This window comes from Haliaeetus leucocephalus, unplaced genomic scaffold (genome assembly GCF_000737465.1).
Source record: "Haliaeetus leucocephalus isolate CR32 unplaced genomic scaffold, Haliaeetus_leucocephalus-4.0 Scaffold68, whole genome shotgun sequence".
In the NCBI taxonomy this organism is placed as follows: Eukaryota; Metazoa; Chordata; class Aves; order Accipitriformes; family Accipitridae; genus Haliaeetus; species Haliaeetus leucocephalus.
In genome coordinates this window covers 2,111,385-2,126,061 of record NW_010972504.1, presented here as the reverse complement: position 1 = coordinate 2,126,061, position 14,677 = coordinate 2,111,385, and the positions used below count along the sequence as shown (strand labels likewise).

At 48.9% G+C, this 14,677-nt stretch overlaps 1 protein-coding gene across 1 annotated transcript; it reads right to left on the bottom strand.

The window, feature by feature from the left end:
• Nucleotides 1-205: 205 nt before the first annotated feature.
• On the bottom strand, nucleotides 206-12,611 carry CD34 (CD34 molecule). The gene is made up of 8 exons (XM_010579074.1): nucleotides 12,533-12,611; nucleotides 7,243-7,377; nucleotides 6,226-6,509; nucleotides 6,039-6,116; nucleotides 3,422-3,569; nucleotides 3,059-3,099; nucleotides 2,154-2,318; nucleotides 206-397 (listed from the first exon to the last, which is right to left on the bottom strand). The coding sequence occupies exons 1-8, from the start codon at nucleotides 12,609-12,611 to the stop codon at nucleotides 206-208; spliced, it is 1,122 nt and encodes a 373-aa protein (XP_010577376.1).
• Between the last annotated feature and the right edge of the window lie 2,066 nt (nucleotides 12,612-14,677).

Genomic DNA, 14,677 nt, shown 5'->3' with positions numbered 1-14,677 from the left:
AGAAGTAGGAGGAGGCAGAGAAGCAGGACTTTGGCAGCTCTGGCGCTTAATGTGCTTTAGGCTGATTTTGAAGTTCTTCACAGAAATAATAATAACAACAAAAAAAAGGTCTGCAATTCCCTAACTGTCCATAGAAAACTCTCGCCCTCCCTTGTCTCTCCACTCCCCTCTTAGTTCGCGCTAAGGGTGCATTTCTCTGCCCGGTTCACATTTCGGTGTCGGCGGGGCTGTGCTGCTTGGCTGAGTGGCCGTTTTTGGAGGACGCTTGGCCAGTCCCGTTCTCCTGAGTCCCACCGTTGAGGTTTGGCTTCTCCTGCAGCTCACGTTGCTCTTGGGGGGACATCATCAACATCGTGTTTCCCTGGCTACCGTTTTCTGTGTAATATGGGTCTTCAGCCTAAACAGGTACATAAATAACAAAGGCAGAGTTAGGGAAGGGAAAGGGCTGACAGCAACCGGCTTTGATTGCAGGCAGCGCCTTGGCGGGCTGCCTGCGCTTCCTGGACAGGAGGTACAAACAACTGCAGGCATGGGAACCTGCTCTCGCTGATGAGAAGGGGAACAGGGGGCCTGAACCAAGCCATGGCAAGACGAAGCAAGAAAACCAGCCAGGAACGGCATTTTTTTTTTTCCCCTGGACCTGAAAAGAGAAGTCGTCAGGTTTTGTGGTTTTTCTCATAACCAGGTTTTGGAGCTGACCCTGCCTCGGGTTTGCAAAGCTACCCCGTGACAGTCCACCTCTGCTTTCCACTTTGGCCCGGTAACAAGCACCATTGAATGAAAGGTATGGAAATTGCCTCTTTCTTTCCCTGTCCTTCTTTCTTTCAGCCTGTAAATAGATATACAGCTCGCAGCCAGGTAGCAGAAATGCAGGACTGCACTCCGGCAAATGCAAAGCCATGCCGTGTGGCTTGTTACTGCTATTGCTATAAGGAGCAGATGCCTCTGGAGGACCCAGAGCAATAGCAGAGCTGCCTCCACCTCCCGCCACGATAACCCCACCGATGTGTCGGACCATGGCAGGTCTGACAGCAATGCAACGGGTGCTGGTGGTCCTGGGCTGCGGGTGGAGATCACCAGCCGGTAGCAGATATGAGACCAGGGAGGCAGGCGCCAGCCCCGCTCCTTGTTTGCCCAGTGGCATCCAGCAGCACAGCAGGCTGCTGAGCTTCCCGCCTGCCCCATCGTTTCATTAATTCCTCATCTCTTCCCCAGCCAGGTTAAACACAGCACCTGGGCACCGCTTGGCCCCTTTGCTGACACCCTTGTCTGCACTGGACACATCTCACCTAGAAACTGGATTGACACTGCCATGCATTTACATGGGCAGCTCCCAGCCACGCATTTACATTGCCTTTCACTCGCTGCCAGGAGACGGTACCCGGAGGCAGCAGGCTCGACAGCTCCAGCTGCAATGTCCCTGCCTCCGACACATGTACCTGACTTCCCATCTGCATGTTTTGAGAGCATCCTTTCTGGCAGTGAAATCATCTAATGGCTTCCCAGGACACAACTGTTCACGTGCCCACGAGCAGCGACAGGGGAAAGCATGGCCAGTCCTCACTTTACAGAGGGCTCACGTCCCTGAAAGTCACTGGTAGGGAAGAGTCCTCAGTGGTCAGCCTGCCTGGAAAGGGGAAAATGGAAATAGGAAATTTCTTTCTCTTTATTTCTTGATATATTTTATTACCATCACTTGTCAAGTGAGGGGAGAAATAGCCTTTATTACAGCATCGGTACAAGACAGACATATAACTCAAATGCAGTGAATGGAAAGTTAAAGTGTGTCACTTTTAATGACAAATTCATAAGGTTTCGGGGTCTCTGGAGGGGTCTTGCTGGATGAGTTCTTACTGCTGAGCAAAAATAAGTGTTAGACCTAGAAGCACGAGCGAGAAAGGGGCGGTTTTCCCACAGGAGCAATCAGCTAAGAGTTAATTTTAGAAGGCAAGAGAGGTTTCCCTTCACCCTGTACCATCTGGCCTCCCTCGCTCCTGCCCTTCGCCTTGCCCGAGCCATCCCATCGACCTGGGGACACACACACACAGGCTGAGGGTACTGAGCCCCAGGGTGCGGAGCAGCCCCCTCCTCTCCCACCTGGGCAACCCCCCAGCTCCTCTCTACCTGCTCTTCTGCCATCTATAAGCACTAACCAGCCTCTCTCCCGCGGGGCTCCAGCTCCGCCGCTTCATCAGGAAATATCCAGCCAAGCCCAGGAACGCCAGCATGAGTCCAGATGTGACCAAGGCGATCAGGGTCTTCTGAGAAAAGTCCTGGTGGTTCCTCACTCTCCCCCGTTTAAGGGATTTTATTCCAAACTGGAAAAAACACCAAAGAGAGTCCGACAAACAGGAAACATGTGCATCTGCTGAACAGGCACCAGGCTTAAAACAATGCTGCTCTTCACCTCCTTGTTAGACTTCGCGTAAACAAAGCTGGGCTTTGCTAGCCCAGCTCCTGAGCTTTGCACTCGCCCTGTGAGCTCTCGCTGTCTCATTTCCATCCTAGCGTCTTCTGTGGCACAGGGCAATTTTCTCCCCCGGAGCGGAGCGCTCAGGCCCTGAGATTTAGAGCGTGCATCTGCACGGCTGAAATATCTCTGTGCACTGCTGTTGCAGCTCTGTTGGCTGCCATTTATATAGGCACCTGGAGCTCAGCTTTATAAGCTGACGGCAGCCTCACTGGAGTGTTGAGAGGAGGAATTAATTAATGTCAGCGTGGTACTTTGAAGAAGCAGAGTGCCAATTACATCCTAAGAGTTATTGTTGGGATCTAGGCCTTTTTTAAGAAAATACTACAGAATTTTACAGTAACTTTTCCAAGAATTTCTGCCTTCAGTGGTTGTATTAGTTCTCTTACGGTGAACCGCTGCCTCGCTGCATGTCTGGTGGTTGGCTCCAACCACCTCATGTGCCAAGGCTCAGCAAGCACCTCCGAGATGGAGGCAGGGTCAGGTCTCAGCCACCTGCCCCAGCCTCAACCGACCGTCTAAAAATCTCCTTTCTCCAGCCACTCGGGCCACCCATTTTTCCCAGCTGAATTTGCTTAAGGAATTTACCTTTTCCCAGTGAGACTCCTGTAGTATATCTGTAGCAGGATCTGCAAGGTTTAAAACAGAAGAGGCACATTACAAAGAGGGTCACGTTGCAGCTAATGTCAGCATTGAAGAGCCTGGCCGTTGGTGAACACGGAGGAGCCGTGAGCCCCTTTGCTGCTCTGGAGGCAATGTCCTGGCTCCGTGGATCGAGCAAGACCCCAGAGAAAAGAGCAGTAGTTGCAGAGAGAAGTCTCCTCCTGGGTTGTAACCGAGGATTTGTGTCCCACAGCCTCTCTCCACAAATAGTCCCCTCTCCCATTGCCCACATCAAGGTCATTATCCAGCGGTATCAATGACAGCCAAAAAGGAATGAGCTCAACTGACCTGTCTCACCGACGAGGATGAGGAGCATGCAGTCGTGGTCCACCTCAGATTTAGCAAGTTTAATTTGGCAGGGGGGGGAAATGGGGCGGATTTTTTCTTCACATATTGCACTCCACAAGTCCGATCCCTTCATCTCTAAAAAATGTTTCTGCAAAATTTTCAAAAAAACAGCCATTGAACAAACCGAACCAGCTAATTGTCCATCAGCTCAGCTATGCTGATGATACTACTGGTAGCATAGTGCATTCACCCTTTGTGTGCTGGTGGCTTATCTGTGCTGTGCAAAGCTGAGCAGAAGCAACAAGAAGTGACAAACAGCGCTGGGCTGGGTGTCAGCCCTTCACCTCCCACTTCACCACTGCTTTGGGCCCCAATACCAACACCTAGAAAAAGGAGATGCTTAGTTCTTGTTTCTTAACTTAATGAGAATAAATTAAATGAAGATATTATTAGCAACTCTTGCAAATGGCATTTAAACAAAGCTAAATTTAGGATCTGAACTGCATTGCAAGTCTCTCCAATTTTTGGACTGAAACAGCTGCCTGAAGAGCCCTATTGTTTCGGAGTCCCAGGCAGAGGCTGGGAAAGGAGGGAAATAACAAAGAAGCATTGAGCCTTCCTGTTTAGGAAATGTCTTCAATGTTTTTGCTAGGTTGCTGATCAAAGGCTAGGCAAAAAAATACAAATTTCTCACATTTTAGAGCTGAACCGACTCTCGGGTGGAAGAGGAAGAGGAGTGAGGAGCTGCAGCCTTTCCCTTCTGCGGGCCAATTTCTGTATCAGACAGGATAGGCTTTCTCCTCAGGTCTATTTTCAGCCACAGTCAGGCTTGGAGACAGAGCCCACAGTTGCTAAAAGACGTTATCAGCTTCCCGAACATCCTCCCAGCTGGGAACATCATCTGAGCTGTGGCCGTGCCCACCCCCTCGAGACAGAGACCGGCTCCAGCTGAATCCCCCGTCCTGCCCCTGCCCTCCACTCGCTCCCCGGGACGTGCCCACCGACGTGGGGCTGCGAAAGAGGCAAAAACCCTCCTGTCCTGCAGCGCTGCGCGGAGCTGGGCAGCTCAGTGCCTTCCTCTCTTTGCCTTAGAATTGCCTCTGTATTGCACTCGGGTCGCCACATCCTCTTAGCATAAAAAAATGCAGAAACTTATCCATGAGAGAATAACAAACAAATCATTTTCAGCTGTTTCTGTAGAGCTTGGCTTGGGGTGAGAAAGGCCAAGATGGAACAAGAGACCCAAGTGTGTATTTTCCTTTCTCTGCTGTGGAAAGAACTCATCGGAGTGTCAGAATTTCCCTTTGCAATTAGCAGCGCTGGGTGCCAGCTTATTGCTCATTTGCTTTGGGAAAGGCCAGCAGGAAAGCGAGACACGGCCCAGTCCCTCCTATCTGCTCTCCTCGCAGACGCTCTTATCTGGTTCCCAGGTTCAGCAGCTGCTGAGCCTGAGCTGGTTTTTCCCTCTCGATGATGCTGAGGTGGAGGCACGGGAGAGGTCTGCTGTGGGCTGAGAGCTCCCAGAAAACCACGGTTGGAAGTGGGGCGGTTTGACTCGTTTCACATAGAGGAAGGGCTAGGAGTATGTGCAATTAGATACAACTCTCCAGGATGTTCTGTATGTTATATATGCATCTATTTCTGTATGGGCAGGTATGTAATATATGCATAATGTGTATAAACGCTGGGCCCAGGAGGTGCCGGTCCCCACTAGATGGCATCTGGGAACAGAATCGCTCCCTCGCGGAGGAGTTTCCATGTGAATTCTCACTAAAGTGCAGTCCTTGTAAACAGGAGTGAGTCTAAACGCCATTTAATGGCCAATTTGCAGAGAAAAGCCAAGTAAGAATTCACTCATCCAAAGCGGTGGCAGTATAGCTGACCAGCAGAAGTAAAATTAATCGTTGTCATCTTACACCCAGGGCATTGCCAAGTCTGCTGTCCCACAAGGTCCAGCACCATCTGCTCCCTGTCGCAGGTTGTACCTCCAGTGTGAAAGGTTTCTTGCCTCCCACCCACAATAGTGTCTCAGCCGGACCCTCTTCTGCTTTTATAAATGCTTCATTTTTGGTGCACAAGGCCAAGGGTGGTTACAGAGAGCCTGGGATTCCCTTAGGAGTTGGTGCAGATGGGGACACTGAGCTGCACCCATGCTCCTTCAGATGCCTTGATTTCTTTCCTAGGGCAGCTGGCAAGGCAAAAAAAGGCGCTCGCATTTCCAACAGGGAAGAGGAAGAGCAAAGACAATTTCCCGTTAAACATGGTGGGAGATACTTTAGAAATTAACTGACCCCAGCTCTTAATTATGAAAAGGGTGGTTTTATGAAACCAGGAGGTTGCATTTCCCCTGCGACTGCTGTAATCACCCCTTTGGGATCCTCCTGGGACTGCTGTGATCATCCCCACCTCTGCCAGTTTGGCACAGCTCAGATGCTCTGCCCTAGGGATAACGGTGTGAGCTCCCCACTCTAAACCAACCCCCCAGCTATGGTGGGTGACCCCATTGCCGCAAGCCTGAGAGCGCTGCAGAACCTGCCCTTGGCTGTTTGCTTGCAGCCCCCCTCCTTCTGCATGTCCCCCCCTTGGAGACATGCGGCCACCCAGGGCTGCGACTCACGCAAGTGCTGGACTCGTTGAGCTGCAAGCAGATGGCTCCGGTGTCACTCACTTCTTTGACGTTGTGGCAGGTGATGTTCTGGAAGGGAAAAAACACAGCGATGGTTTCAGTGAACTGTCAGGGGGTTGTGAGACAAGTCCAGCCTCCTCATGGTCCCACAGCCCGCCGTGCCCAGCCAAATCCTCACCTTCGGGCTACCCCTGACTGTGGGCAGCGGCGTGGTGCTGGCCGGGATGGAAGGATGCCCCGAGGTGACAGGAGAGCTTGTCATAGCTGGCGTGGGTCCTGGGATTTCTTCCATTGTCCTGGGTTGTGTGGCTGGGTTCTCGGTTGTGGGGACCCCTCGGCTCGTGTGGTTGGGGTCCAAGGGGGTGCCCAGCATCTGCGTGGGGTCTCGGCTGAGCTGCGGGCTCGTCCGCTCGCTGCTGAGCCCCGGGAAGGTGGTCCTGGCAGCCGGGGATGTGGCTGCAGCTTCAGTTTTGAAGAAATGCAATGAAAAGGATACATGAGAAAGCTTAAGTCCTCTAAAATCAATGCGTGGCATTGCGATGACTGAAGTACAATATTGATTTGTCATAGCCAGCGGTACCAGAACGTGTTATTGGCTGTATAAGAAATGCCCATTAGGCTTGCTTCAGTTACCTAATTGTTACATGCGCTTCATAATCTGTTTACAATGGACTAATTTCCTGGGCATACACTGCACCACAGCAAGGATGCCATTGCCTGACCTCCCCTCCATCACCCTGCTCTCTCCCTTGACCCAGAGTCTTCAAAAAGATGTACAGATTTCAAACGGCATAAGAGAAAGGCACCGTACATCTGTGCAAGGGTCCCTGCTTCAGAGCTCTTCGGAGCCTCAGCCTCTTAGCAGAAAGGCTGGCAGACCTCTTATGGGTGCCTTTTGCTGGGCAAAGAATAGGTATGCTGAGATAAAAGATTAATGAGCATTTTGTCCCATCATCACTTGGCTGTTTTGAAAAGGATGGGTCTAAGCTGCCCGTCCTGAAGACAGCAGTGTTAGGTTGCCCCAGGTGGCATTTTTTGGCCAGGATTAAAGCTTTTGACCATACTATCAGGCTCTTTTCTGAGAGCACCACCCATGCACCAACGATGCAGTTCCTTAGGGCAAGCCTGTGCACTTAATAAATCTGATTATTCATGCAAATGCTACCAGGAATCACGGGGGGGGGGGAGCGATTACCGGACATCTCTGGCGTCGGCTTGGCACTGCTGGGGGCTCCGTGGGCTCCGGTGGCTGCCGTGCTGCTGATGCCTTTCGTTTCTGTGGTCACGGCTGTTCGTGGGGTGGGGGATGTTGGGGTCCCAGAAGCATTGCCTGGTGGCAGAGGAAGGTGTTAGGGGCTGCCGTCCCCCCACCCCAGCCCCGAGGGTCCCTGCAGGCAGGGCAGGGAAGGGTTAACTGCTTTCACAAATTCACTTTCTTCTTGCCCCCAAATAGCAGGCTGCCCTAGAGCTCAGATGGGAGAAGCTCAGAGGCTAAACGGTTCAGCTGGGCGAGTACCAAACTTTGGTGCAGCACTTGCAAAGGGTCCTGGAGTGGCTCGCTTCTGCCCTCATCCTGCCCGATCCTCGGGCTTGCCGAGGGATGCACAAAGCTCTGCACAAAGCTGGATTTCATAGTAGTTTGGGTTTATAATCCTTGGAGGAAAGACTCGGGCCTTGGAAGAGATCACTTATGTGCCTCAGGAAAAAATAAGCTGGATTTGCATTTGCAGGCACAATCTCAAAGTAAATAGAAACATTCCCATTGGCTTGGGATCAGCTCTGACTCATGAGCAAAAACAGCTTTGGAGGTAAAACTGAACGTTTGGAGAACGGTTTGCTGTTCTAACTTAAAGTTTATATATCGCTTCCTGGTATGTTACAAAGATGACACTTCCAGCTTTTCCTTCTGAAATGAACTATATCAGTCAATGCAAATGCATTTCTTCCCATTTCTTAACCTTTTCTATTCTTAAGATCTATTTCCACTTTTAACAAACAGCTTCAGTCTCTACTCCAGGGCTGTTGCTGTTTAGGATTCTTATCCAGACACTAAAGAGAAAATCATACAAAATACATTTTTTCTTTTGTATTTCTGCCCAGGGGACCCTGAGCTCCAAGAAAAGTTACTTCATCCTTCTAAACAACCCTTGGAGATGGAGCAGCATTGACAGGTCCTGAGCAGCCGCCTGGCGCCAGCATCAGGGCAGCATCCGCTGCCAGTTAAACATGCATTTATGTATTGTGCACCGTAGTATCGTGCACTTCAGTATTGTCCCGGCAGGAATTTTTCTATGATGTCGGGATGTCAGTACTTTGCTGGATCAGGTCCAGAGAACCTGGATGGTTTACGAAAAGCAAAGACTGAGATCACTGAAGTTTATTTTGGCAATGGCTGGCAGCAGGCAGAGCTCCTCGGCTGTTCCTGCAGCTGGTGGGTGGTTGTACCGGAGGGTGCTGAGGGGGGAGCGCACCCCAGCCTGGCCCCAGAGGGCCACCTGTGCTGGCACATCCCATCCCGTCCCGTCCCATCCCGTCCCGTCCCGTCCCGTCCCGGCTGCAGCTGCTCTGGGCGCGGGAGCACCGGGGGAGGCAGGGGCCCTGCCGAGGGCTCGGCGCAGGTGTCTGGAGCTGGGATTTAGGTTCTGGCACGGCTTTTATTTAAGGGAGAAGTTTCTTCTCTCCAAGACAATTCTGTTCCAACTGGTTAAATCACCAAGTTTTTCTGATGAATTTTAACAAATCAAAAGCAGGAGGCACGACTGCGTGCCCAGAATAATGAGTAGCACAAAGTTAAATCCACGCTTTGCATACAGCTTTGTATTTGCACGGACATTAGCAGGAAACTTTACATCACTAGAACAATGTAGTGCCTGGACTTGACCTCCCCAAGTGCCACAGCCACCCAAGCACCTTTGAACTATTCCAGATGTTTGTAAAGCACCAGAAGTATTTCTAATCAAAGTCTTTTCACCACTGAATGTCATAAATTGAAGCCTGGCTTATTGCTCAGTGTAATTTGTGAGAAGGCCTGTCACACAGTATTTCTTTTTCTTCCCTTTATTATAGTGCATGCAGGCGCGTTTATAGAAAACATGGCTAAGTTTTTTGAAACCTTAGGACTCATGAGATAAATAATGATCCAGATGTGAGATGGATAATCCACATGGTGCTCAGCTAAAGTGGGTCATTTATTGCACCATACATTTTTACTAGCTTTGCTAAACTCTGTCAATTTGTTAGTATTAAGGGTCTGAGAGTTTAAGCCAAGCCATTTATTAACCTTGGAGAAATCTTCACCTGGCAGCGCTAGCACACGGAGGAGCAAAAGCATTGCAGATATGTGAAAGAAAACTGTACTTCACAGTACCTCTTGTATTTACCTATCTAGCTTTTAAAAAGCAAACACCTCTGATTTTTAAAGATATTTTAATAATGGGGCTTAGGAAGTAGCTCAGCTCATGTCAAATAAAAAAAGCAACAATATAAATGTTAAAGTAGTGACTTGGTCCAACGCTCATCCCTGAGCACTACACCAGGACCACAGAAGGCAAAACTCTGCAGTGGCAAAGGCTCAGGAAGCAGGAGAAAAGTTTTGTAATTTGTGCCCTACTCTGCACCCGCAGCAAATTAAACCCGGGGGTTTCTCCCCCGCTCGTCCATCCCTGCATGGTGGAAGGTGCAACCCGCAGGGGATTCCCAGACAGTAATTGCACCTCCGATGCTGATACACTAATCTCTTGGTAAACCTTTTGCTAAGTGGGTGCCTACTTGAGTGCTCTGACACAGAAACCCTGTGCCAGGATAGTTTCTCAAACTCTTCTGTGTGTTTAACAAAGTTTTTTTCCAAGCTCAGCTAGCGCTCTAGAAGCTGCAAGGGCTGTGGCTGAGCTACGGCAAAGCGCTGCAAGTGAGCCGGCAGGCGTGGTACCACCGGCACTCACGGTACCGCCGGCACTCACGGTACCGCCGGCGCTCGTGGTCCCGGCGGCTGCGGAAGCAGCGGGTGAAGAACGGTGGGACACGGAGCCGTGGAGCTGCAGCCAGCCCAGGCTTCCCGCAGCAGCTCCTCCGAGGGCTCCAGCCTGCATTACTCACGCCTTTCCACTTTTACTGCTCTCAGCCATGTGGCAGGAATTCAAGCGGGTGGAGCCCTCTTCCCTCTGGAAATATCTGATAAAAATCCCTTCCCTCCCCCTTTTCCTCCTCCCAGACAGGATACGGGTGTGGGGCCGCAGTCACGCAGGGGGCAGGGGGCTGCGGGACCCCCCCGAGCCGCCCTCCCAAACCCCCGCTGCTGGACCAAGGGTTTCCTTGGGCTTGGGGCCTCTCCGGCAGCCGGGTGCTGCTTGGGAGCCCGGCACCTTCCCAGGGACCGAGATTGCTGCTGGCTTGAGCAGTTATGATGTGCAGCCCTTTAAAAGATGTTAAACCCAAGTGGCTGTGGGTTTTAAAGCTCCTTTTTCCTCCCCTGACCTTTAGAACTTTTCTAGGTCTTGCAAGAGGAAATGAAGGAAAGGAAGAATGCTTTAAAATGACAAGAGATATTTTTAAAAAATCAAGTTTGGCAGAGATGAATAAAAAAGATATAAAAAGGAAACAAAAAAGATTAAAAAAAAAAGAAAGTGTTTGTATTAGGTACAAATAGAACACATGCTTTCTTGTCTATGTACGTTCTGAGACAAGCACAGGACAGCTCTCCACGTGGTTTATCAATACCCAATTTTGTCACCATGAACCGCTCGCAGCATCGTGCTGCTGTGCCAGCGGAGGGTTCCCGAGCGGCCCCGGAGCACCGGCCCGCTCTGCAGACCAGGGACAGGCATAAACCTCTCCCACTCTCATTGCAACTCAGCGGTTCCCCAAAGGATCAGGCAAAGCCCAGAACTGAACACTGCATATGGGATTCGCTCCCCGCGAGGCTGGACGAGGCTGCTCGTTGCTCTGGGGTCAGGCTGCGGTTTGCAGCTACTTGGTACCCGGCCTCCATCCTCCCCACACCGCATCCACATGTGGCATTTGTAGAAGACCTGCGCCTGGCCCAGCATGGCATGGGGCTTTTTTTTTCCCCTGTAAATCATGTGGCTTTAGCTGAAGGGTGTCCTGGGGGGCACGTGGAGGCCGGTCATCCCACCCTTGGCAGCGCTGCCAGGAGCCAACGTGAGCACGACCCCCTCCCCGAATTGGGATTTCCATCGGGAGCTGCACAACTAAAACGTTTGCTTAATTTACTCGGCCTCCCCAAAGAGATGAAGAGCACGCAGAGCCCCAAGGGTGAGCTCCCTAGTTTTTCTCCCCTCTGCCCAGCAGCTCCATTGAACAGAAATAATCCCCCTCTACCTTCCAGCAAGAGCTGATAAAGCACTGTAATATCCCGCAGAAACGTGGAGCAGTGGCTGTGCCGGCAAAAGGAATGACATTTTGCAGCATTAAACCCCCTGTCGCCCGGTAGCTTTGTCTTTACAAAGGCAAAGCTTTTTATCACTTTTGTATCATTTTTGCTTTGTACTACAAGGAACTCGGGTTTCGCATTTCAGATAAACACTTTTGTCTTACACCCTCGCTCGCCGCTCACTTCAGCCCAACCAGACAGTCCTGAATTTTATTTCTCTCAGATAAAATTGTTTTTTTTTCCTTCCTGTTAAATTAACATAGACTGGAGGGTCAGGCACAACGGCTCGTGTGAGCAATATGCCTTGGCAGCAAAGGGAAAATGAAAGGAGCACCATGAAACAGAAGAACAAAATACAGCAAATTCTTTCAATAGATCTAGTTGCTCACATTCATGTAAGTAAGGAAAAATTACATTTGAGGAGACACCCGCAGGTTCCTGGCTCCTGTCCCAGCATACTATGCAGCACACAGAATGCTGCTTCACTGTTTTTTAGTCCCTTTTTGTTACTTCATGGTTGTTGGGTTTGGGACAAAAATGATAATATTTCCCTAAACTACAACCCTTTAAAAAGTACTACCTAGAGAAAATCTCTGTATTATTATTCACTTTCTCATGTGGTGAATATTTGAAGAGCTGGAATAGGAGATTTTAATATTTATGGAGATTCATTTGATTTTCGGAAAATGTTTAGTTCCTACCACAAAACAAAAGTAAGGCTAATTTACACCAATGCAGACTGAGAAATGACTTGAACTGTGGCTGCACTCTACAGCTTTGCATGCTGCAATGCATCCCCTTGTGTTATCTGTAATATTATAGGGAGCTCTCATATCCTGATTCCCTTCCTTTTCAAACCAGCAGCATTTTCTGTTTGCAGCACATCGCTGCGAATATGTTGGCCAAGGCGCCTGATCAGTGCTGTTCTGTAAAATGTTCTTTACGTGAAATTGCAATCTCCACTAAACGTTCATTACGATGCATCCCCCCAAGCTGCTCTTTCAGAAGTTATAAAGAAGTTGCCCCATGCACTAGTCTCACGCTGCTTTATTGCTCGGTGCTTGTAACCCTGGTATTTGCTGCAGTCAATACTCACCAGACAACTCCACAACACAGAGCGCAATCCAGAAAAGCTGCCTCCACTTCATTATTTTTAAACTTCCCAAGCACAGCATTCCTGCTCGCAGCTCCCACTAAAACTGGATCTGGCTGTGACAGCTCTTGGGTTTTCAGTCCTGCAGCAGCTCTGAGCTCATGTAGTTTGGTTTTAGTTCAAGCCTTTGAGATCACTCGGTTGTGGGGTGGGTTTCTCTTCAGGGGTTGTGCTTATGGTTCAAGACTGCGAGGTGGAGTTTCTCCGATTTGATTTCACAGTTTTATATAGTTCGTGGCAGCTTCACTATCACTTAGGTAATTTTCTCCTCCCCACTTTCCTGCCAGCACTTCAAAACAAACAAAAGAGCAACCCTCTCCCCAGCAAAGGATCCCAAAGCCTCGCTGGGCTTAACTCTTTCCTGAGAGCTGCTTGCTTTCCCGTTCAAGTGGAGGCAGGGATACAACGTGCTCCAGCTGGAAGGAAGGATTACAGTGGAGCCTGCTGCTAAACTTCCCTCTAAGCAAAGTAAACACAATGCGAGGAGAGCAGAGAAGTGGAGAAACCTCAGGTCCAGCCACCGCCAGCGAGCCCCGTGCACGGTCCCAGGGCTGTGCTGTGGCCAGTGCCGCGGAAAGGTGGGAAACTCTGAAAACTGACTTCAGAGTCGGAAATTTTCCCAGCAAATTAAGCAAGGAACTCAAGGATGCGAAATCAGCGCTGACCTGAAGAGAAGTGACTCCATTAGCTTCACTAAATTGACTTTGGTCAAACACAGAGCACGAATGAAATGGTTTAAAGAAGGTCTGGGGGAGAGGAAAACCCACAGGCAAAAACCTCGGCATAAAACCTGGAGCAGAAGAGGGACTCGAGACTAATAAATAACTTCCTGGAGCTCACTTCCATTAATAACGCATTATAGAAATATTAAAAATCATCAGAAATACTGACTTCAGTTTTATTACCAGGCTGAACTTTACCAAGTGGGAATGGTTGGCCCTGGCTCGCTGGTTCTCCAGTGGCTGCACCACAGGCGCATGTGGGACCAGCTCTGAACCGGCAGCACGAGGGATGCTCCGCAGCAGGCGGCAAGCAGGACTGAGTCAATGCGTCCTAACATGGCCTTAAAGAAACACGAGTATCGCCAAAAGTATTCATTTTTTTTAAAAATAAAATTTAAATTGAAATTTAAAAATAAATATGTATTTATATTTTATAATATTGTACTATTACATATAATTTATTATTTATAACATTATAATTATTATAATTAAAAATCAAAATTAAATTAAATTGAAAAATACTTTGATGTTTCCATTTCTTGATTTTTATGTCGGGGGACACCAAAGACAACAGAAAAGTCTTAGTAATAATTTTGGCTTTTGGGGATAAAAAAAAAAAAGATACGATCACTTGGGAAACTAAACTCCAGTTAAGTCTGGGCTCTTCCTTTCCTTTTACAGCTACATGATGCAGTCACTAAAGGAGTCATTGCTAACAGGAAATAAAAAATGAGGTGGCCAGGAAAATATCCATGGAGGGAAGGACAATGAAGTACCTGCTCAATGTAGTGTCTTTTTGTGGATGCTCCCATTACACTTCTACAGTCATATGGCCACAGTCAGCAGAAGGATTAAAAGGCAGAAAAAAAGTTAGAGTAGTATTATGTGCAAAGAAATCCCCAAATGGCATTTCCAGTATACACATTTATTGGTATGACAGAATTCCAGTAGCTTTTGGTTTTAGGATAGGACAGGGATTGGACGAGATGATGTTTAAAGGTCCCTTCCAACCCAACCATTCTGTGACTCTATGACAGGAAAATGTCGCTTGGAAGGAAATATCTGTAGCTAAGAAATGTGCTCTGACATCTATATAAAGATTTCTATTATGTTCACTAATCTATTACTGAATGACAGAGCTATACAGCTCTATCAAAGACCAGAATGTCCTGGTAAAATATGGCCTACAACATGGTATAAAACCTGAGTGTGGACACAGCCTGGCTGTCTCCAACAGCTCCCACCAAGCATTTTCTCTTTTTTCCTCTCTCAGACACATGCACATACACTGGGAAATGCATGACTCAGTACATGACACAGGTTTGCATGCCTTTCAGTTTAGAAAATATATTCAAAAGATGATATG